The sequence below is a fragment of the Psittacula echo genome (assembly GCF_963264785.1).
Source record: "Psittacula echo genome assembly, chromosome: 2".
Classification (NCBI taxonomy): domain Eukaryota; kingdom Metazoa; phylum Chordata; class Aves; order Psittaciformes; family Psittacidae; genus Psittacula; species Psittacula echo.
In genome coordinates, this window is record NC_137737.1 from 23,973,565 (window position 1) to 23,998,460 (window position 24,896).

General features: G+C 41.2%; 1 protein-coding gene across 3 annotated transcripts in view; it reads left to right on the top strand.

Annotated features, from left to right (window-relative positions):
* Positions 1–20,244: 20,244 nt before the first annotated feature.
* RBMS3 (RNA binding motif single stranded interacting protein 3) overlaps positions 20,245–24,896 on the top strand; it is a gene marked incomplete at both ends in the record, with an annotated part of 444,014 nt that continues 439,362 nt past the window's right edge. For 2 of the 3 annotated variants that reach the window (XM_080610080.1, XM_080610081.1), the window contains one exon: positions 20,330–20,404. In XM_080610080.1, the coding sequence (XP_080466206.1) occupies positions 20,330–20,404 (75 nt within the window). Of the gene's footprint in view, positions 20,405–24,896 lie in introns of all 3 variants that reach the window. The other variant, XM_080610082.1, reaches the window with a different exon arrangement.

Consider the following 24,896-nt stretch of genomic DNA (forward strand, 5'->3'; position numbering starts at 1 on the left):
ATTCATGTAGTTTAGATAAGGAGGTTTCTTTTTGTGTGCTTCAAGACATATATAGGTTCTTCAGAATTTAGTGAGATTTGATCAATTTTCCTGTCTTATTCTAAACAGAGGGAGTTAATACACAATATAATACTTGTATATGTTCATGTGAAATCTCACTTAAGGGCCAAATTTGTAGGTAGAATAACTTGCCATACATTCACTGATTTACCCAGAGCCCATGACTTTCACATTTATGTACTATTACTTTTAATTATATTTATTCAACATGAAGAAAAACTGCATAATAAAAAAGCTATGACAGCTTTTTGGGGAAGACTCTCCTAAGTAGCTAGGAAGTGCCTGCCTTGACAGCAGATTGGACTTTGTGCCTTTTAGAACCCTCTCTTTCTGTTTGGACTTTGACACTGAGATTGCTTATACAGGACTGTTCTTTTTTTAAAACAATTATTGTTGGTTGCTAGAAGAACATTATTTATTTTCAAATAGCATCTAAAAGAAGAGCAAAATTCAAAAGCAATTTTGTGCCTTGTATTCTGCAAATTCTCATGTTTTTTCTGCAAGGCTCATTTCTTTCTAGAGGGTCTCTTCCAAACGCCTCCCTCTTTCAGTCTCACTTATATGAGCTACTGACATTCAGCTACCTACATCCCTCGCCTTTAGACAACTACAGGAGTTGTCTAAATGGAAAAAAAAAGTGAAAAAAAAGGTTTTATTTAGTGTTTGGTGGGGTTTTTTTAACCTTCACAGTATCACAGTATGCTACAGATTGAAAGGGACCTCAAAAGATCATCTAGTTCAATCCCCCTTGCTGGAGCAGGAACACCTAGATGCGGTTACACAGGAATGTGTCCAGGCGAGTTTTGAATGTCTCCAGAGAAGGAGACTCCACAACCTCCCTGGGCAGCCTGTTCCAGTGTTCCGTCACCCTCACTGAGAAGAAGTTTCTTCTCAAGTTTAAGTGGAACCTCTTGTGTTCCAGTTTGCACCCATTACCCCTTGTCCTATCATTGTTTGCCACTGAGAAGAGCCTGGCTCCATCCTCGTGACACTCCCCCTTTATATATTTATATACACTAATAAGGTCACTCCTCAGTCTCCTCTTCTCCACACTATAGAGACCCAGCTCCCTCAGCCTTTCCTCATAAGGGAGATGCTCCACTCCCTTAATCATCTTAGTTGCCCTGCGCTGGACTCTCTCCAGCAGGTCCCTGTCCTAATTTACTTAATTTACTTCAGTTTGTAAATCTGATATAAAGAGCAAAATTATCTTGGCAAGGTGTCCCTCTTGTGTTTTTAAGCTCACAGCTTTATGATCTGATACAATGCCTTCACCCGTTTAAAAAGGTACAGCTTTTCACTAAACCACACAGATCTCTTGGGCATTCACATTAGCTCTTTTGTACAGAATATTAATACTTTTGGGTGTTGGGTTTTGTTTTTTTGTTTTTTCTTTTTTTTTTTTTTGTTAGAATTGGCCCTTTTTTATTCTTTTAGATTTATTTTAATGAATAGATTTAGGGTTTTTTTGATATTTAGATAAATTGGAAGGTGCAGAGGTGCAAGGCATATTTCACAATCCCTGAAATGAGTAAGCTTCTAAAATAATTGTACTCAAATAATTTTACAAGGAGCAGCAGTAACATGGTTTGTGCATGCTTATTTCTTAAGTATATATGAGTGTGTAAGACTAAGCTAGACTGGATATTAGAGAAGACAATTTGCACAGACAGTCTTAAAATTGGAGCCCTCAGGAATGGTCTGGGAACATGATCAGGGGTCCACTGAATAATGTTGTTCTTTGTAGTGTCAAATCAAGAGCATATGTAACAGTGAAACATTCCTTGAGAACTGTCATATCTAATCTTTCTTTGTTTTGCTGCCTTAATGAATAATTGATATACAAAGAAATGAAATGTAATACCCCCTTGAAAAGGTCTTTTGCTTACTATTTCAGTAATATTTAATGCTTATAGAGCCTTTTTCTTCCTCAAAATGTGTTAAAGATGTGAACTTATTTAATCCATCCATGTTAATTTATTTAATTCACCCAACACTTCACTTAGACTGGTAGTTATATGCTACTATTTATGTCTGAGAGGCAGAAGAAGGTGAGTGACTTAGGTTACTTCATTAACTTTTTTGTGGACAGGAAAAAGGGGCACAGTTGGATCCCATTTTAGAACTAAGAATTTCATGATTTTCAGTCTTCTGTGTACACAACTGCATTGTGCTGCTCTGGCTTGAACTAAGTATGCCCTGACTTAGCGGACGGAGATCTTGTAGATGTAATCAAGATGCCCAAGTTTGCGTATCTCTTGTAGGCACACTGGTACTTTGTTAGATGTTACATGAAGCTTCCTGAAAATTATTTGGTGTTGTCCAAACATATCTCATTGTCATGGATTCATTGCCTACTGGTTCTTTTAGGACACTATTTTCTCCATAAGTGTAAATCAAAAACTCGTAGAGATATTGAGCTTTCTTTTCTTCTACTGTATTGAGCTAAAATGTGCTTTGAGATATTTGGAAATAGTGCATTGTAAGGACAAGGTAACATTTTCTTTTTTACTTCTTCTTAGAATTTTTTCTTTCCCAATATTAAGGATGCTTTTTCAGGGTGGAACACAGGGAATTTATTGTGTAGCACCTGTTAACAAAAGAGGGACTTGATTAATTTCCCACTCATGGTGCTGAGAATGTTCCCCTTTGTTGTCATTTTCTCAGGGTTATCACTCATTACCCTTATTCATTCTGCTTTGATAGAGGTAAATAGCTTTTAATTCCCCTGCCCCCAAACTTTCTTAAAGTTTCCTTTGACAGCTTGTGGTAATTATGCCCCTCATGGAACACACTGTCATTATTCTCTGTTGCCCTGAACAAGATTATTTAAGGCTCATTTTGGATTTACTCTGTGCATGTATTTTAAATGTATTTCCCTGAAAACCAGAAAATAGCAGTATAGGGGCAGTGTGAGACAGTGGTAAATGTGACACTGATCACAGCTTGTATGTAGTTGGAGGTATTTCGGTGAACATGAGCAATGCCCTTGTTGTTACACTACAACACAAAAAAAAGGGGGGGTGGAGGGGAAATGAATACCAAAAGGATGCAAGGAAGAAACTATCCAAGCTTGCTGTAAACCCTGTTTTTGAGTAATTGTTACATACAGTTTACTGTTGAACTGTCACTGCGTCTCAGATTTCATAAAATATGAGCTAATTTTTTTGTTGCTGTTGTTTTGCTATATCTGCAGTCTTCTTTTGGAAGGTATCCGATAGTATTATGAATGCTATTCATAATGTTATAATATTGCAATACAACATTATTACATTGTCATTTTCTCCACTTTAGCTCCCCAGACATAACTTTCTCGCCAAAATTAACAAGTTCTTGGGAGTGTCAGGATTCTTGCTTTGCTGCCACAGGCCTTATTGTTACTGAGAAACTCCAGTGCCGAGGCATTTAACAAATAGCTCGAACCATTTCTGAGAGGCAAGAAAAGAGGGCACTGGTTCTTTATTTCATGTCTTCTCTCCTTTCCCTTACAAAAGGGTCCTGCTTGGTAAGGTTCTGTTCCTAATTGCTAAAATTGTTAATTCTCCGACAGACCAGGAAGCAGGGGTAGTTCCAGAAACATACCGTTCCCCTTAAATGAACTTGAATTCACTGGAATAACTGTAATACACTGGGGCTCTCATCTACAAAAAACCAAACAACAACAACAACAAAAAACCTAAACAAAACCTAATACAGTAGATATGTACTTGCTTTTTTAAATGTATGTTAGTGATCACATTTGAAATCATATATGGTAGGTGCAGACAATAAACACAGACTCATAAAATGTACTTGAATAATTTATTTACTCCTGATACTTTTTGCTTCATCCAAGGCACAGAGAGTCAACAACTGTGTAAAGATATATGTTGGAAGAAATCATTCCTGTAAAGGAAGAGGCTGAATAAGTCTTGACAAACAAAACTGAGAGTACTCAGGTGGTCTAACCTTAACCACAGTTCATGTTTGCTGGCTAGTCCCAGGGTCCATGATATATTGCACTTGCTGCCCACCTGATGCAGACCTGCTGAGAGCATTGGTTGTTTACATGGGATTTCTGGGTGCCTGCAGCAGAGGTTGCCAGAGCACCAACAACCCCCTGAAGCAGCAAAGGAATAGCTTGAACCACACATGGTGAAATACCACCCTAGCTAGCAGATTTGGCGGATTTGCATTTGCTCCAGAACCACCCTTCCTCTAGAAGGTTACTTGTGAACTGCATAGCTACATGCATTGTGTGTGTTGAGATGTGTAACTTCCAGATATGCATAGTCTGTGATTTACAGTAGGTCTATGTGAATAATTCCAACTGTTGTGCATGTACACAGATTTCTGCAGGATGTTTCCAAGTATTTTGAACAAAAAGGACAGAGCCAGTGAATATTTCAACGATGTCATCATCTGTATGTGTGTTTCTTCTTTCCTCCTACAGTCTGAGTTCCTATAATTGGGAACAATTGCAGTCTGAGAAGGAAAATGAGAAATAGTGCAAATAATGCAGACTCTTTTTTATTGTAATGGTGCATGTATGCCAGATGTAAATGTGCACACAAACGCCACTGAAACTGAGATAGATCCAAACCCATCTCATGCTTTTAGCCTAGCAAACACTTTCTCATTTCCCAAGAGAATATGAAATCCCTCACTGAATATGAGAGATTGTGCCTTAAAAATTACTTCAAATGATTATAGGCTGTTTATGAGGCTCATTACTATGTACATGAGCACATAAATAAAATTAACCTCACAAGAGGCGTTTATTCAAGGACACACAGGATGTCTGCAACAGAGCCAGGAACCAGAAGATATCTTCTAAGTTTGGTCCAATATCTTAACCACAACGCTTTTTTTGCTTGCTTGAGTCCCACTGTACTCCATTAGTGATAAGAAATCTTCCAGCAGAGAACTCTGCTCTATCTTTCTGAACAAGATGACATGTGTCTTGTGTGTTCCTCCCCATTATATTAAGACACCTCAACAAGAATATGTGCGTGTCATCAGTCAAGATCACCACTTCTAAATGACTGTAGCAAATACCAAAAGAAAACAAAAGGCGCATGTAAAGTAAGATATTACAGATCTTTTTAAAAAGAAGTATCTCATGCTTCTGTTATAAAGAAAAAGCTTATTCAGAGAAATACATTACCCAATTTAATGTGGAGGGGATAATCTACTGTGGATGTTAATCCTTTGGAGTCTATTTTAACTCCCTATTTTGTAAAATTATTGCTTCATTCTTTGATAATTTTACAATTCCGTATCATTAATTTTATATATAGAAAAGGCTCGATGGAACTGCTTATTGATAAAGTTTCCCATCCTTTCCTATTAAAAATCTTTCTTTTCAGTTGCTGTAAGAGTAGGATTAAGTTTACTGAGCAGGAGGATGGAGATCAGCATGGGGGTCTGAGGCTCGGAGCAGTACTCATCTGCCAAGGCTCAGCAGGTCTTTCTGCTGCCAGGATATCCATGGGGCTTGTTGCTACAGTTCAGTGGGCTGACCCCATAGGGGGGTCACAGGAAGGTCTTTTTGCTACTGATCACTCTGTCAGCTTTGTAGCTGAGCCCTATTTGAGAAGGAGCTGCAGGTTCTAATGTTATGGAGGAGCCATGGCAGAGATGTCTTACCTGAAGCCCCTACTTTACATACAAGTTGGGACCAATAAGCATATGTCTTCTAACGGAAGCCTGGGCTTTGGGCAGGACTGTGTTATATAATGCACAATGTAAGCTCTTTCTTAAAACATGCACCAAACCCCAGTGATGACTTCTCAGTTAATTCTGTACGTGCCCCAGTTGCCTACCTGTTAACTAGAGAGGAACGTAGTTTTCTATCTCCTCAGGTGTTAGGGAGATAAATTTACATGTGTTATAAACCATGCTGTCACTGTAGTGAAAAAAACCTGCTTGAAAGTCTACGCAAACATTAATAATTCTGTCTTCAGAGCAGAGTTGGAATGCTGTACTGTAAATATAGTATGGCATTAAAAAGTGATGAGAAAATAAAATAGGAAATATTTTGTCATTCGGTTAGCAATGACCATACAACACAGAGAACAAGGCAAGGGGCCCTCACATTAGAATTAGATGTAATTCTGCAGATTTTATTCTAATGATGATCCTCAAGGGGGTATTTAAGGTGTTTGAATAATAATAATGAGCAGTCTGAATTCTGGTACTCCAGAAATTTTAGCTGTTTACTTTGCATCTTGTCTTTTAATATACTTTCTGTTGTTTTATATAAAGCAACTGAGGTAGAAATTTACAAGCTCTGTCAGGCTAATGCAGAAATCCTAGTATCATATTCCAGAAATCCCAGGCTTGGTATGACACCTCTTCCCTCTCTAGAAGGCACTGGTATTCATGCTGGCAGATGTGCAGCAACCGCCAGCAGTAAGGAGGAGGCCAGCACCGGGGACTGAGCACTGAAGGTATGTGGAGCCATATATGATTAAGGCCACAGGAGTTGTGGCTCCTAGGGGAGCTGGAGCAGGTGGCAGGGTGTGCGGCTTTCGAAGTCCACTGCTGGAAGTGGTTTTTAATAGCTGGTTCAGGAAATGGTTGCGATCTTTGAGAAAGTTCTGCTGAACCAGGTCAAACTGCTTCCAGACAGTCCTGTGGGGACCAAGGCATGCAGGGGCACTGTGTCATATACCAGCCTACTTGGATCATGCGTTGCATGTGTGTGTTTGTATATAGAAAGTCATCCATCATTTCAGTTCAGGTCTTTTTCAAAGCAGCATGTTAGAATTTAGAGTCTGTTTTCATTCATCTTTATAGGAGTCACACAACTAAGTATCCATATATCACTTTGATTTTTCTTTTTGCCCTGCAGGTTAGTGCTGTTACAAGGCTAGCTCTTGAATTAGGTGTTACTCTGTTTCCTTCATGCAAGGAGGTGGCAACTAAATTATTGTGTAAAATTAGAGATATAAATACTGTGAAGTTCATACACCGCTCTTTGTATTGCTGAAGAACAAGTGAAGGACTTGCTGTGACAGTGAGAGCATGAGATCTCTGTCACCTTTCCCTTACAGCCATGAACTTAATAATAGAAAAGACCATTCAGAGAGGCATGCAGGGTCTTTCATTTGCCCTATCATTCTTCACAACAGTTTCCTCCTACTTGATCTCTCACTTTACACCTAAGACATGTTTCTCTTGCTGTTTGAAGAGTGCTGAGAAGAGATTGGCTCTTACCTAATATTATTTAGTGTTATCTCCCCTTTCCACTCAGACTGCAGTGACTGCTTCAGGGTCATTCGGCTGGAAATGAGAACGTGTGCTCCACAGGTAATCGACTAACTGATCTGGTCCCCCAAAAGTGTCTGCTCTTTACTGCAAACAGGTTTTTTCCTTTATTGCAAACAGAAATCTCAGTTGCCAAGAGAACCACCTGCATATAAGCACGCAGGTAGTGTAGTGATGGTTGCTACATGGTACACATTAGGATTCCAGTGTGAATGATGTAGACGTTTAGGGACTTGCAGTGGCTTTAAGGTGATCCAGAGTTCCAGGAGTGACATGAACTGGGACAGTCCTATGGGGCATTTATTAATATTATGATACTTTGGGTACAAGAGCTAAGAACTTGCTAAGAGCTGACATTTGCAACTAAAATATAGAATGCCTGAACAAATGCAAAAGTAACCCTTACAAATGTTGGCTTTTCCTAGCAGTAACTTGAAATATGATGATAGTCTGTAAGCATCAATGCCTCTTTCCAATTTAAAAAATATGCCTAGTATCATGTCTAAGCAGGGGTCCAGCAGTGAAGGACAGCACGTACCTAAAGTAAATTGGCATGGTGTCAGATGAAAAGGAATCAAGATAATGGTTGATGCCATGTCACAACCCTAACAGAATCATTAACTATTTAATTGCATCCTGAAGCCTCATTGGCTTGGGTTTGGTTGTTAGACCAATGGGAGAAACAAAATGCAGAATCAAGAAATTTTGACAGAACTGTCATAAACACAGAGGCTTTAAAGCAGACAAACCAATCCCGAGAGTTTGTAGCATGATTCCAGCTGTGGAGGTAGCAGTTATGAATGCAAAAGAGGAAACAACTAAATGAATCCCTCACTATCTCTTGGCTGTTGCTCAGTGTGGTCATCACTCATCTTCTCATACCCAGTGCTAAAATTCATTTGAAAGAGATAAAGGAAATATGAAGACTGCATATGGTGTCTGGAGATTGTTATATATCATTACAAAGGAAAAACAATGTTAAAAAGGCATTAAGGCTGCAAAGTCAAGTGTTCAAAAGGTGTAAAATTACAGAGTAATGGTTGTCTTTGCAGTTGTAATGGGCTTCTTTGTGAGCATTCATTATCTTTTTATTATTCATTGTAATTATCCCATTACTCATTAACCTTAAATGTGGGATCACATGGAATTTTCCCTATTATTCTTTTAATTTAATTTATGTGGGAAAAAGGTTTTAGCTTTTTAAAAAAGTAACCTGAAAATACCATCCCATGGCATATTGACAAATGCACTGTCAGCAAGGTTGAAATCTTTCTATTTATCACAGAGAGGTGGAGAATCTGGCAGTATTAGATTTTAATCGTCTACATGCACTAGTGCTAGAAGGGGCTAGATTGCTTTGCAGATGGGCGTAGATGATTTTTGTTGACAACAGAGGAGTGGTTAACATCAGGAATTTGGGGTTTACAGCCAGGATGCAGAGGGGAAGGACTGTCCTCTTCTTTCCTCATACATGTCTCTGCTCTCTTCCATTCTCACCCATTTTGGCTCCTCTCTTGTCCCATCTAGCCCCCTGAATCAATTTGCTTTTTAAATATCTGGTTACCATCACTGCTGCTTTTTCATTTTTAATTTTAGTCATTTCTTAATCTCACATCCCATTCTGCATAGGTATTTCCAGCTCCCTGTTTGATTCTTCTCCACTCTCTGTAACGCTCACTTTTAGAGCTACTTTTAGAACACCAGTGCTTCGATGTATTGTCTTCATCTCCCCCTATAACCTAGGAATATCTCACTTTTACTTTTCAGTCTACTTTTGTGCTCCCTCCTCCATGGCTTCTCATCTCAGAGAGTGGTGGGAAATGCCCCAATGGCACAGCAGTATTGTAATTGCAAAAATAATGCAATTTAACCCATGTTACTACTAGAGTTAGGTGCCAACAACTATCATGTCTACGAACTTGCCTCCTGCTGTGCTGTTTAGGTGAGACCAGCATGGCTTTGTGCACCTCCTGCGTCTGTGCGCACAGTTCCCTACAGGTAAGAGGGAGGTTGGTGCCATTCCCTATCCATCTGCAGAGGTCTATGGGAGCTGAGAGGGAAGAGGGAAGTATTTACTGAGCAGGCAGGGACTATGTGATTTCAAATGTTTCTTATGCGGCCAAATCTGGAAAGTTTTCACAAGAAAGGCAAAAAGCATATCCTTAGCAGTAGGAGTCACCCATTTGGCCAAATTTCAGGTCCCTCTTCCACATGTAGTAAGAAACCTCGCTTTCCTTTGGGCTCCTTCCAGCCACTATCCAAGGAGAAGAAGCTGGATGAGCTTGGGCATTTTTGCCTGTGTTTGGCACTTTTTCTATCACAGGAAAATAACCTTTTAGCTTTCTTGAGAAACAAGAAAAAGACAAACAGTTTGACTGAAACTTCTCACCATGAATTCGAAGGGAAGATGTGATATGCAGGATGGAAATACTCAGCTGAAATGGCAGAGATCTGACAAACCCGTAGTTCACTCAAATGGAGGTCTGCTATAATGGAAAATGTCAAACTCCCATAGAGCCAGAATGCTACTGGCCCTTCTCATAAAACATTCAAATAAGATGACTAGCACAAGGAAATATCTATTGCTAAAGTACAAATCCCACATTAAATGAAATTATGGTTTTGGGCTTCTTTCTTCTACAACCTCTTCACAGTACAGAAACGTCTACCTTTTCTTGGTGGGAATGTACCAAATTGCAGAACTTTAAATTATCTGCAAGCCGGTTTTGTGTCGGTATTTCAGCTGGAAAACTGTATCAAAGAATTCATCTTTCACTCCTCCTCGTTTGTAGTGTTTTCTCCTTGTCATTCTTACCCTCTTGGATGTAAGGTTGGAAATCTTTGGCAAAGACTGTTTCTATGTTTCTAAGCTGATACATTTTGCTGCCATAGGATCCTGAAAAGACAAATGTGTTGAAGTCAGGGGTGTGCAACTTGCAATTGTGAGGAGAAGGACAGCTGCGTGCATCTGTACCAAGCAGAAACTTCTTTAAATCCCTTTATTGAAAAGAAGTCAGTAAGAAGTGAGATTGATTGGATCCTCAGTTTGTGAGACCCAGTTCTTCCCTTATTAATGAACTTAATATCCTTACCTTCTACTATGTTTTAAGCTGTCTTAACTCTGTCCACGACCCTGCTGAGGCATCTTGGCTGACAGGAATTTAGATGTTTACGGCATGCAGTGCTTTCTCTTCAAATCTAGCAGAATAGATTCCCAAGTTAAAAAGAATAGCTTACTGGTGTCTTCTCCCCCTTCCCTCGCTTGAATATTTTGGTTCTACAGTCAAAGAAATGTAACATAAGTAAGAAAATATCAGCAGAGCCTAAAGCATCTGTGACTGAGGAATCAGGGCAACAAAAGAAAAGAATGGAGAAAAGGTTAAGAAAAGGAAAGTACTTGTGCTGGCAAGACAAGGGTTAGGTGGGGACAGGAATGAAGAGGAGACAAAAAGGATGAAGGATTACAGAGTAAAAATGATTTGGGAATAGAATGTTGGGAGAGGTGAATAGGGTAGAACAATAGAGAAGAGCGTTTGCTGAATGTGAATAGAAATCATTATGAAGTTTCCACCATCTCCTAATAAAAATACAGTAGCCTTGAGTCCCTGTGCTTTATTAAAAACTCCAGCTAGAATATATAAAAGATGACAGGCAAATTATTCTCAAAACAGATAACTTCTAGATGAAGGAGAATGTAGAGATTTGATGAGATTTTTTTTTTAAGGCAAAAGATATTTGATGAACAAGACTGAAGAAAAGATGCACCGGGGAGGGGAGTAAGAAGACGAAAAAAAGTAGTGGAAGAAAAAAAGAGGGAAGATTTGAGCTATAACTAGCAATTGCCTGTTTGCAGGAAACAAATTATCTCTTACCCAAAGAATTTCTGTGGTGCAGGAAAGTGGCAGTCCTAACTCTGTTTTTGTTAGATGTCAGATATCACCCTCCCTTTTGCTCTGGAAAGTTGACAGGTATAGGATTGGGAGTTTAAACATTTCTACAGAGTACTCTGTTCAGAATGGGCTTGGTACTGTTTAACAGACAATGAGCTATACTGCAGCTGACAAAATACAGATTTCCTGAACCAAATATATTCAGTTCAAGACATTTTCTTTGGTTATGATGGACAGTAATCTGGCGTGACATAAGGTTTGATTTTGCATGGCAGGTTGCATTGGTTCTGTGGTAAATGGAAGTTGTCCATTACAAAAAACGCTATTATTCCTATAAAAGACTAAACTGATTTGAAAAAAGGAGAACTGGTTCAAGTCTCCAGCTTACCTGGACGTGGAACTTTCTACCCAATTCTCAATACTGTACTTCTCCATTTGCTATGCATTTTCTCCCTATCTGTCTGAGACAGAATTTGAGAGCTGGAAATTCCCCCTCTGTTGGGAATCATTATGCACAATCTTTTGATTCCATATTTAGTGGACACTTATAATTTTTCTTGTAATGTCACGGGGAAGCTTTACATGCTGATAACAAGGCACTAGAGGTCTTAGTAAGCATTTTTACGAGCTTTTCACTTCACTTTCTGATCGATTTTAGGTGAGAAGGAGAAGAATAGCATTTTGTTATGGCCAAAGATTGCAGTTTCTCATAAGCTGTATTTTTTCTTTATTTATGAAATACTTTGGTCGGGATACACTCTGAGTTACTGTAGGGCTTACTGGGGTAAGCTAAAGTTCAGATTGCTTTTCCCAGGCATGAATTTCAATTAAAACCAAACAACTGATGAACACATTTCCCTAGAGACTGATTTAAATCGTGGTATTTCATCTGTATAGTTCCTAAACAATATTTTCCTACATGGGTAGAGAAAAAAGAGAAGTTTTGCTTGAGATATTTTAGAAAACATGTTAGAGACATCTTTAGACTTCAATTTGTCCTTTTTGAAGGGGACCACACAGAGAAATTTTTATTGCAGTTGGGTCAAGGCAAAATTTGTATGAAAAAAAAAAAAATCTGAACTAAATTGAAAAAAATGGTCGTATTTCATCAAAACCATAAAATTTTCAATAGTCATAATGTCAAAATATTTTTACAAACACTTTTGAATTAAGTTTTGGACTAAATTGCAAGGGTAGACACATAATTATGCTGCATTTTAGAAGGGGGTCTATTAGCAGATATAATAGAAATTATTAGCGAAGGCTCCTTCAGGCCTTATTTACAGCCAGCATTAGCTTAAGAGTTTAGTGGGCAAACAAGCCTGCCAGATATGAAAGAGACAAGAAGAAATGTGTCTTGGCATGCTCGGGAGGATAAATATGGAGAAAGCAGCAAGTATTATATTTGATAGCGATGGAATGTAGCCTGAAATGACCCTCTATTCTTGCCTATTGTTAACTTTTTCCCATGCAAAAAAATGCCACAGCCTGTGAGTTAAGTTCTTAACAGCAGCTGTCTGGACGGTGGAAGAACAAGCTGTTTACATACATTGTTACAGATTTTTGATGATGTGCTGTTTTGGTGCCCTACCAAAATGGAGGTTCCCCTGTGGTACTGTAAAAACACAGAGATTGTTCTCACTACAGAGATTCCAGTTGAAGCTTGTGAGACAGACAGAAGGGAGGGAGAAAAAGTGGTTTGTCCAAGGTCAGGGGCAGTACCAGCAGGAAAACAGGACCCAAACCTCATCTTTCTGGGTTTAGGTAAATAGGGGCATTTACCTGTGTAATTGCTTCCCCCGGGTAAGAGTGTCCACACAAAGCATTATGCGGCACAACTCCAGCTGTTGAGGATGCTGGTGCAGTTACGTTAGTAAACTTTCCCAGGCAGATGAGGCTCTGCTCCTGGCCTTTAACCATGATAACCCCATTGCAAAGAGACCTTCTGTCAAAGAGTGTTGCTGGAAATTTAGCAAGAGGAAGGAAAGAAAAAACAAAACAAAACAAAACAGCCCTCACTTCAATTAGAGGAAAAGATAATTCCTTTTGAGTTGAGAGGCTCGACTCCTGCTGGCCTTTGTTCTTAAGCTTACCCTTGCTGTAATTTCATAGAGCAACTGGAATAATGCCAGTTTGTTCTGTGATTACCCTCAGCTGGAGCACAAAATTAATATCTCACTAAGTAATTCAGTACATGATGGGTGAACATTTAGATAAACATGCCCTAAAAAGCTAGGATTTTCCATGTTCACTGGTTCAGTGACAATTAATTGCCTGTGTTCATATGTGTTTATGAGTCTCAGTAAACAGGCAGCATATTTACGTCTCCACATTACCTTCAGAAATAAACTTCCTTAAGAAAAAAATCTCATGTTCCCTGATTACAATCTGATTTTAAGTAAACAGAGGGGTGAGGAAGGTGGCTAGTAAGCAAGACTTTGGAGGGAAAGAAGGTATGAAGTGGAGAATTTTATCCCTCTGAAATCATACCACATCTAATACTGGTAGTATTAAATTAATATGCTGTGAGAGTGAAATGGCCTTGGTTAGTCATAGAATCATAGAATAGTTAGGGTTGGAAAGGACCTTAAGATCATCTAGTTCCAACCCCCCTGCCATGGGCAGGGACACCTCACACTAAACCATGTCACCCAAGGCCTCATCCAACCTGGTCTTGAACACCACCAAGGATGGAGCATTCACAGCCTCCCTGGGCAACCCATTCCAGTGCCTCACCACCCTCACAGTAAAGAATTTCTTCCTTAGATCCAATCTAAACTTCCCCTGTTTAAGTTTGAACCCGTTACCCCTTGTCCTGTCACTACAGTCCCTGATGGATAGTCCCTCCCCAGCATCCTTGTAGGCCCCCTTCAGATACTGGAAGGCTGCTAGGAGGTCTCCACGCAGCCTTCTCTTCTCCAGGATGAACAGCCCCAACTTTCTCAGCCTGTCTTCATACGGGAGGTGCTCCAGTCCCCTGATCATCCTCGTGGCCCTCCTCTGGACTTGTTCCAACAGTTCCATGTCCTTTTTATGTTGAGGACACCAGAACTGCACGCAATACTCCAAGTGAGGTCTCACAAGTGCAGAGTAGAGGGGCAGGATCACCTCCTTCGACCTGCTGGTCACGCTCCTCTTGATGCAGCCCAGGATATGGTTGGCTTTCTGGGCTGCAAGTGCACACTGAAGCCGGCTCATGTTCATTTTCTCATTGACCAACACCCCCAAGTCCTTCTCTGCAGGGCTGCCCTGAATCTCTTCTGTGCCCAACCTGTAGCTGTGCCTGGGATTGCTCCGACCCAGATGTAGGACCTTGCACTTGGCATGGTTAAACTTCATAAGGTTGGCATCAGCCCACCTCACAAGCGAGTCAAGGTCCCTCTGGATGGCATCCCTTCCTTCCAGTGTATCAACCGAACCACACAGCTAGTCCTCTTACTGTTTGGGGGTTTGTTTGACATTTTTATCTTAAGAGTTTACACTCAAGACCAGAAGCAGTATCTACTAACTTGTGATATAGAGCTGCTATAGAAAATACCACCTTTGAAAGGCATGCGTTCTAGCCTGTGTACAATCCTGGTGTTTTCTGAAAGCCCTAAATTATTGATATGTGATCCTAGTTGAGGATACACTGTGATATGCTACAGTCAGTGTTGCTCTCCATTTGTTCATGTTGCATTTCTCTGATATCCCTTTGCTTTATCTCCCCATGAATCTCCTCCAGATCGGAAAGGAAGTACCAGTCCTTTTCTCTGTCAGTTGTATTTGCTTTGGCTTCTACCATTCAATGAGGGTTTGTGGAGAGGAGCCCACCATTCTTTGTGACAGTTGGGGCCTTGCTGTTTACTGGTCATGTTACTTAATTCTCTTCCACTTCACAGAATGAATTAACACTTGCAAGGGTTCTGAAATGCATAGGAAAGAGATTGTAGACAAAAGAGTAAGATAAGATAATTTACTTTGGTTGTATCTATTAGCATCTGAGAAAAGAGGACTTTAACACAGAGCTGGCTGCTAGTTTCATTTGCTTATGCAAGAGATTATATTAGACGGAAAACACAAAAAATTGGTATCAGTGAATGTTCATTGTTGTTTGCTTTTCCCCAAAATTTTTCACTCTGCTGCTGTCTGAAGATTTCCTTTAAGATTGGGCCTTTATGTAAAAGTAGACCAATGGAAATACCTGAAAAACAGTATTTAAGACAGAAGACAATAAAGTGAAAAATAATAAATTCTAATGGCAGATAAATGCCAAGCCTTTGCTGTTGTCCCAAATCTCATACGTTAACTCTTCCAGATTTATTCTAGGCCACCTGCAGCTGTGCCTAATTCTGGACTTTGTGGTGCTTTGATGGTTAGTGCTGAAGAGTGGAGACCAAATCTAGCTCTCCAGGCAAGGGAGGTGTGTGTGTGGGGAAAGCACCCTCAGTGGTGTTTGCTCTCTTGTGAGAGGGCAGCTGAAAATGGTGGCATCTCCCACTTCAGAGAGATTTCATTGATCCCAGATACTTAATGCTGTTGTTGTTAAGCTAAGGGTTTGATTGGGGTTTTTTTGTGCGTGTTTTTTTTTCCTCACCTCCTCCACTGTTATCGCATGCTGCACTGATGGTTGCACCAGGATATATCACTTGTTAGAAATTCAGTTAGCTATCCTTAGGCAAATCAGCTTGATAAATGAACTATTAAATAACAAGATTCAGTGTTCATCAATATAGTTTTAAGGTACCTGGACTGAAGGAGCTGACAGATCTAGAAATAAAATAAGTATTCTTCTTGTAACCCATTGTAAACAAGCTGTCAAGCATCACTATGGTCTCCTTTGAAATAGCTTTAATGAGTAAATAGAGAGAATAAAAGCAGAGAGACAGCGTCAAAAATGTAAGCCTGAGATAATTGTTGTTCTTTTTTTTCTTTAACCTATTCTATCGCTTTAGGTGGTGACAGCTGTATTTCTGCTCTCAACAAGCCAATTTTCCCTAGTCCTGACTTAGACGATTTTGACATAATTTTGTCTCAAAAGTTAGTATTTCTAGAATATGTATTGCTGCTTTTCAAGAGCAAGGAGCTTGAAAATGTCTGAATTGCTCCCTGACGCTGATACCCATGACTTTAGAAGGTCTTCATAGGATAGGCAGAAAGAAAGAAGTGTAAGTAGAAGTGTATTTTAGCAAAAAACAGCCTCTGCATTACGTTCTTCTACTCGGTGTCCACTTTTTTCTTTTAACTCACTTTTTATGAATGAAGAAATCTGCATTTTATGAAAAGTAAAAATACATCCAAACATATGTAATTTCCGTACTTCAGGCTGCCAGGAGAAGCATTCTCTTTTTTTTTCCCTGTCTGTTAACTCTAGGTTTTGTGTCCACAGCTTTGGTTTTTGCTGAGTTTCATTTCTAAATTTCCCGTTCAAGAGATCCTTATTGCTTTCCTGTCTTGTGAGTCTCCCACCAGGTTGCCATCACAAGAGACAGCAGTACCCTTGCAGGTGTGCTGGGACTTGGCATGCTCACTGGGAGTGGGCCTGGCTTTGGGATTGGTAACAAGCCTCCAATAAGAGGGAAGAAATTTGTGAAGTTTTTTTGCTGTTACTCACTGGGATCGAACAGCTTGTCTTTTCTTTTGAGGAACATTTATACTTAACACTCAGTAGGCAAACTGCTATTTCAGTTTGCAAGTGGATTCTGTTATTCAAATGCACAGGCCAGAAAATGAAGGGGATTCTATTTAAACAGTGTGCTCCCAAGTCACAGATGATCATTTTGATGTCTGTATTTTGCAAATGGAAATTTTCCATTTTCCAGCCCTAGCATTTGTTCAGAGGCTGTGTACTGTCTAAATCTGCTTTTGTGGCTGCTCATTTGCATTTTTGCTATGCTATATTGCCTCTCGTCTTCTTCCCTTGGCCCCCTACTCTTTTATATTGAATTCCTATTTTTGCTGCCTCCACTCTATCTTGCATCTCCAAAGGCTGAGTCATGCAAGGTGCTGAGCACTCAGAACAAACAGTAGAGGCTTCTCAGCACCTTGTCAGGATTACAGGTGAAAAGGGAAAAGCAAACCATCTGTGCATATAAGACTTTTGCTGGGAAAGAGCAGGAGGGAAGTGGAGCTGTCATCTACACAAGTAACAGTCTGGCTTCTCCTGCAGCTCCTGACCTTTTTCTAGTTCTGAGAACTGCTGGTGCTCCTGGGCAGTGTGCCTGATGGGGTGTGTGTTGAAATCTTTTGTTGAAATTTTATGGCATGATGTGAAATACTCTCAGTAGTCAGGTGACATAGCCAAAATGGTCCTTCCTGGCCTTAAAAAAAATCACAACAAGCCTTTCATGTTCAGATAGATCTCTTGGTCAGAATGCATGGGTTTCTACTTCCTCAGTATTTTTTGTGTTTATTTCACCCTGTACACCTAGGTTCTTTCTTCCCCCAAATCTGGTTACATGCACTTCTACAAGCAAACCACTCAACAAGAAAAACTGCGTTAATATCCTGAGGGAAAAGTGAGAAGGTGGGGAGAGAAGCACAACAACTTAATTCTGGCAGTTGAAAGAACAGTCTGAAAGTTGTCAGGCTCGAAGTATCACTGTACCGTCAAGTAATCGCTATTCACTTCTGCAGATACCAACCCTCAAAAAGTCTATTTCACCCTTGGGAAAAGCAGAAGGAGGGGATAAAAAAAAGAGCATAAGCAAGGGTATCACTGGAGTATCACTCATGTCACTACCATGAGATGCAATGTGTTTAAAGCTGAGCAGCAATATATACCATAGGGCTGGGAGATGGGAACTGTGGGCTTCTTCTCCCATTCCTATCTTCCTTCTTCATTCACCTCTGCTCTGAGCTTCCAAGCGACCGTGCAGTCCTGGCCAGCTTGGATTCAAGTAGGAATTTGAAATACTAAATTAATTTACTCAACCAGGCCTTTCTTCTGAATCTATTTCAGCAGGTTTGGAAGCTGGAGCAATGTGCTCCACCGTGCTGCTCTGGATGGGCAAGAGCTCCCAGCTAATGCCTGTGCAGAACTCTGGGAACAGAGCACTTTGCAGAAGTTTTTCTCCTGAAATAGGAGGGGCAAATACCTGTATGCATGGCATGTTGTTCCACTGTATGATACAGGAGTGGTACCTAAATAGTAGTAATTAATAATTATTGATGCTTGATTTCACACAGATGCATGGGCAGTGTTTTGAGCATGTGTGTATGGCCTCCTGTGAACTCACTGGCTATGGGGCAGTTACAGTAATCCATAACGAAACCCTCTGCTTACGAAAACAGCAAACTGCCAGAGTAAAGCGTGATATTTCCATGTTCCTGTCATGTGCAAGCACGTGCCCACAAACCAAAACACAGCTGGCAAGTCTAATTTTAGCTCTACCAGCCTTGAGAAGTGTCCCTTTAAAGAAATTATTTTTATATTTTTTTTTTTTTCTGGAGCAATTTGGTTGATAATACAGCAGCTGACAATCCTGCTGCAATAGTACTGAGGATTTAAATAAAAACAAAAAGAAACTGCTGTCCCACATTATTATTTTTCTTCCCCAAAAAAATATAAATAGGCAAAGCCACTGTAGAAAGGCCCAGGAATTTGATGACATGTTAAAGGAATAAATGATTTAAAAAAAGAGGGAGAGAAACGCTGTGATTTGTGCACAAGAGGAAGCATTTTGTTATTCCCGCACTTTCTAATTGGTAATTTATAGTCCTGTTGCAAGACAAACTCTTCCTCCGATTCTGTCGGAGGACGAATACTTTGTGGCCGCGGGGCTGACACAGGTCTTGGGTGTTGCGGCAGGTGTGCGGCTCCGGGCTGAGCGCGGGTCTCTCACCTGGGCCTGGGCTGCGGGGCTGCTCCTGCAGTCCGGGAAGCCCGGCCGTTCCGGGGGGCTCAAACAGAGTAGCGGGTAACTTTGGTAGGCACTGTGGAATGTTCATATGTCTGGCCGAAGGCCCCCCGTAAGTCAGGCCGGGTGAGTTGCCTCTTTACCCTCTTCCTCCATTTTGTTCCAACTTTAAATAAACCGAGTCTTATATAAGCGGGCTGACAAAGTATGTATTTAATAAGTCTGGCCCCGGGTCACCCCTCCGCGAAGTGCCGAATGACGGTGTGGAGTAGTTATGAGGGGGGGTAAAAGGGAGGACGACGACGACGATTTTCCCGCTCGGCGCCCGTGCTCCGTGACCTTCTCCTTCTTGCTGCTTAAAAATCCAAACAATATAATACAGAAAATCAAACCCGAGGCGCCGTGGGGCTCTCTTCCCCCCGCCAGCAGGCTTTCCCGAGTCTCACAGCCGCTTTCCGGCGCTCCCCGCTCCGGCGGGGCCGCAGCCGGCGGGGCTGAGGGGGTTCAGGGAGGCCGGCATCGGGGCACTAGGAACCGCGGGCGCTACGGGGGCGCGGAGTCGGCCGCGTGGCCTGCGCCGACCTCCCGGGGGAGCGGCGCGCCGAGGTCCCTCCCACCGGTGGTGCGGCGCGGAGGGGGTTTGAATGAAAGGACAAGCTCTGAGCACCATGTCACTCCGTGAGGGAGGCAGCGGCAACTAGGCTGGGGAAGGCTCTTCCCTCCCCCCTTTTTTTTATTTTCTTTTTTTTTTTTTTTTTCCTAATTTCTATTTTTTTTTTTTTTTTTTTTTTTTTTTTTTTTTTTTTTTTTTTTTTTTTCTTTCCTTCCCCTGTTGGAAGGGGGGCGGGTGGGGAGCGAGAGGGGAGGGCTCGAACACGGGGCGAGCTGAGCAGAGGACGAGAAGAGAGAGCGAGCGGGCGGGCGGGCGGCTCTGCGGAGGCTTGGAGTTGTGCTGTGTTCCCGGCTCCTCTCGCAGGACGTTTCCCTCCCGAGCCGGGCAGCGGGCACCACCGCCAGCGGCGAAGGCGGGCTGCTCCGCCGCGGCCGCCCGGGCAGGGGCTTCCACCCACCCCGCTCACCCACCCCCTTCGCTTCACACACACGCGTATATGTACATGCGGGCGCGTTTTTGGCTGCTCTGGAAGTAACGCGCGGTAGACGGCGAGGAAGTCTCGGCAGCCTCTCCCGTCGCCCGCGCTGTCAGGAATAGCGGCGTGAGAGGAAGAAAGGCCCTGGGGCACTACACCCTGCCAACGAGTTCCCTGCACCAGCCAGAAAGACTCCAGCTACATGGGCAAACGCCTGGACCAGCAGCCAATGTACCCCCAGTACACCTACTACTACCCCCACTATCTCCAAACCAAGGTAGGGGCCGGCGAGGCCGGGCGCTCGGCGGGTGATGGGGAGGGAGCGGCGCGAATTGCGGGCTCGCCTCGCCTCTTTGGCGATTTTTCCGGCGCTTCCTCGGGTTCGGTGTCACGCTGAGCCGAGCTGATAGGCAGAAGGCAGGCATGACAGCGGCAGAAAGGTTACTGTCCTCCTCTTCGTGTCTTTCTTTATTTTGTGTTATTTATTTATTTTTCCAGAAGGGCTGCTGCCGTCGGCTAATTCCTTTTATTGTTTGGGGAGACGGCTGCGGTTAACGCTATCGTTAACACCGGGCAGGTAGTGTGTTTACTATGGCATGGGATAAAGATTGCTCTGGTCAGTATCAGGCACAAAACACTGGTTTCGGTGGCTCTTCCAGTGGTCTCTGCAGTCTATTAGGAGCTTAAAAGCATTTTGCTGTTAGAAAAGCTGTCTGTGGCAACTCAAACTTTTAATCAGCTCAGGAGGAGATGCTGTGAAGCTCGGAGGAGAGCTTGGAGATAACTGAGTGTAAATCTGGTGGAGTTTGTTTCAGTGTTTTGCACTGCTTTTAATATTTAATTAAATATTGAGAATGATGCGGCTATACTCTGTTATATTTAAAAGGGTTAGGGATAGAGGGTAGACACTTTTGGGAAGTGTATCCAAGTGCGGACTCTTCCTTTTTATTTTCCCTTAACAATTTTTAAAATGCTAGCAGACTGGAAAGCAGGCCTGCGTCTCTTAAAGAGACTGAGGGAAGTTGGTGCTACCTGGCCATGAGTTAGTTAATTAAAGCTTTATTTTTCTAATGCCATTGTATAATAGTGTGCTCTCTGAAAAGATTTCCTGTGTGACCAAGGGACAGTAACAAAAGAAAGCCTTAAACTGAAAGATTGCAAACCCTGTTAGAACACTGCATTTAAAAAAACCCTAAGTATATAGGACAAGAAAAAAGGGGAGAAAATACTGTTCTGAAGCGTGACCTCACCCCCACAGATTAACAGTTTCAGTCAATAAATGAACGTCCTTTGGGGGGGGGACGGGAGACAGGGGAATAGACAGGGTGCACACGTATGTGTGGCATATCATACACATACACACATTGTGCTTCTGTGGCAAGTCTAACACATGGGACATTTGACATGTGCGTCTGTGTGTGGTGAAGTGCCACAGGGGAGGCTGACTTCTCCAGACTTTTGGTTTTAAGCATGTTGATCTGGCTGCAGTCCTGAAAGGATAAGTTGTATTTCCTTGTTAATAAAAATTACTTTCCCGTTAATGTTTATAGCCCTACTGCATTATATAAATTAACTAATTGTAAAAATGGCAATTCAGGCTGCTTGGAGTTGCAATGACACCAGAACCACTCAGTATGATTACAGCCTTGTAATTCATGGCAGGGTTATCTCTCACTTCTTTGCTCTGCTGTTTCTTGTGTCGTGCAGATTTTTTTTTTTTTTTTTTTGTCTAAAGTTTAGACTTTCTTAATTTTGTATTTTGGCCTGATTTATGTCGGGTGGTGCATTGTTTTGTTTGATTTGGGTTTTTTTCCCCCTCTTTTCTTTTCAAGGTCGATCCAAATTGCATTTTACCTTTGTGAGCATTTAGTGTGTATTGTTGCTGTTGCAGCAGCAGCCCGTCACTAGCTTGACTGCAATACTGCCTATAGCTTTAACTGTTTGGGGGATTGGGGGATGCAGACTGATGCTATTCCTCAAAACCTGGCAAGCCAAGGACATGAAACAATTGATGGTGGTTTTTTGAAAGAACAATAGCCTCGAGTATTGGAGGAGAAATATTGGACGTTCCATGCCTTTTACTCATGTAGCTTACATTTTGCCAGTCTTTTTTTTTGTATTATTTTTTTATTTCCCTTTTCCTTTTTTTGCTCATTTTTAAACTTTGTAAAATAAGCTTTTTGAGAAACTAACCTTGTATTTGGGCTTAAAATAGTAACAATAGCTTTTTGGTACCACAGTTCTTTTTAACTTGGTGCTTTAAAAAATAAATTAAACCACTTTTAGAGCCGGTGTATAAAATTATCAACCCTGTGAAAAGTCGTGTGCATCTGTCTTTGCACACATGCGCTGTTACTGGAAGAACAGGTAAAATTTCAAATTGGAGATGCATTTTTATATGGCAATTTTTCTTATTTTCCTTGCTCCACAGTTAAGTGCATACATAAAACCTAAATTAATAAACATATAAATACATGTATGTAGACACACGTGTACAAGTATTTCTCCTCTATAGACCTTAAGAGTTTAGAGTAGTGCAGACAGGCAGCATCTGGATTTTGTTACTTTAAAGCTAGCCATCAGCTTCTGGGACATTTTAAAGCATTTAGATGCATTGTATTTCTAAAGCTAATAGTCAGATAATCAAATAGTGTTGTGGTGGAGAGCTGTATCTTTTGTCATACCTATTGGAGCAGCACATATTAATAAACCCCTGTATGATTCCAGCCATCCCATGAACTCTGGCTTTTTCTTTTCCAAAAGCTGCATGGTAGAATTCAGCTCTACAGAAAGAATGTTGCCTTATGCTCATAGCCATGCACGCTGAGGGGGGAGTGCCATTCATTTATAATTAAGAAAGAAATTCTAGGCTTTCTTATGGCATTTGTGTACCACTTGTGAAATGCAGCGCGGCAGCACATTCAACAAGCAAAGTTTGGAAATCCATGTTCCGCCGCGTATTTGGGTGAAGCGCTGTTTTTGCTTTGCTTGTTTGGTGAAATCGTCTGTTTTTCTTTGAGAAGTACTGTGTTACTGTACATCACGTCCTTCTCATGGGGGAGCACAGGGCTGCTCAAGATCTCAGAGTACAGTCTGTGTTTTTGTCTTCTAACATGGCTAGCTCGTTGTTGCACAGAGATGGTGTAAATGAATAGCTATATGGGTAATGGGATTATAAATAGAAAAAAATGGATTCCATATGTTTGTCTGATTGCTGTAAGTTTTTAGTGTTTTGTGGCCTTTTGTGGAACATGGAGCATGCACTGTTATTATGCAATTTACTCGTGTTCCTTCATTACTAGATGCCACCATGAAGGTTAACTTTAATTGCAGGTTATCCAAAAATTCAATGGGGGGGAAGTAGAATAATTTTTAAGAGACAAGAGCAAGGAATTTAATATGTTTCTTAAGGACAAGCACTGAGTTTGAAGGAGGGCATAATGTTACTTTTCTTGTTTTGGCATGATGCTGTCTGACAATTGCAGTTTGAAAGCACACTGTTGGAACTTCTTTAGGCAGATCCTGAGAGCAGAGTCCAGTTGTCGTAGGAGTTTATTTCAGAATAAACATTTTTAATTACTGTTGTAAGTGAAGGGCAGTCTTGTGTCTTTTCTGCAAAGAATATTGCATGGAGGTGGTTCAGCTCATATATATCTGATGAGAATCTGTAGCAGTTTTTGATTTTATTTGGAGATGTTAAGTGAATTTCCTTAGTTGCATCCTTGCTGATGGTATAACTCCTCAAAAAGCTGGTTTACAGGAGTACATCGTAAATTGTCGCATATGAAATGATAACGATGCCAAATCTTGCGTTGTGGTCTGAATTTCTTTCCTTAATTTCTTGCTTGCCAAAGCAAATTCTTTTCTCTTTGCCATTTTGCACAGAGGAAAAGAAAACTAAGCACCATGAAAGATCATGTAAGGATGTGAAAAGTATTAACCTATCTACTTGAATATATTTGAAAGAGTCTCTGATTCGGTCAGTGCTGTGTTTTCTCTTTGTTCTCTGCAGCTTATGGCTAGACCTAGCACTGAGGTAGGCTTTTTCTGCAAACAGGCTACTGAAAAATTCTGAATCACTTGTGTAGAAAGGAGGAGGTGCCACAGTTAACTGCTGGTGGGCATTGTTTGGTTTGCGATTGCTGTGCCTGCTTTTGGGTTAAATATGCCAGTTTAGGAGCTATCTCCGTGCGGTTTGCTTTCATGCATTCTCCAAGTATTTCTTACCTATTAGTCATGGTTTGTGTTTGGTACTTTAACTTTCATCGTGTTAACTTTGCTACCCAGAAGGCTGAAATACTCCAAACAGAGAGGTGATGTTTACTGTACTCTCAATACCTCTTCATTTCTATGCCTGATGCACATGTGAATACATGCAAAAGGAAGAAATGTGATTTCCCAACACCTACATGAATAAAATCCTGTTTCTGTGGATGTGGAAAGTCTGAAGACTGGCCTGCAGGCAAGAATGGCTTAATGAGCATGTCTGTGAAGTGACAGATATGTGCTCCAGCTGAGTCAAAAAACAATTGGGAAATTCAGACTCAGAAGAGTTTAAGCTCCATGAAGTAATTTTACAGGTACACATGTGGGGGTGTGTATCTGTTTTGTTATGTTTCTTTTTTGCCATTTTTAGGGCATCGTATGGCATGAAGGAATTGGGGACCTCTCTCAGTTGCATGTCACAAGCATGCCTCCCTCGTTACTCTGTCAGCCTCTTTTAGGAAGCATGTTTTGGGAATTGGTGCAAAGCTCTTGCTTCTCTTCAA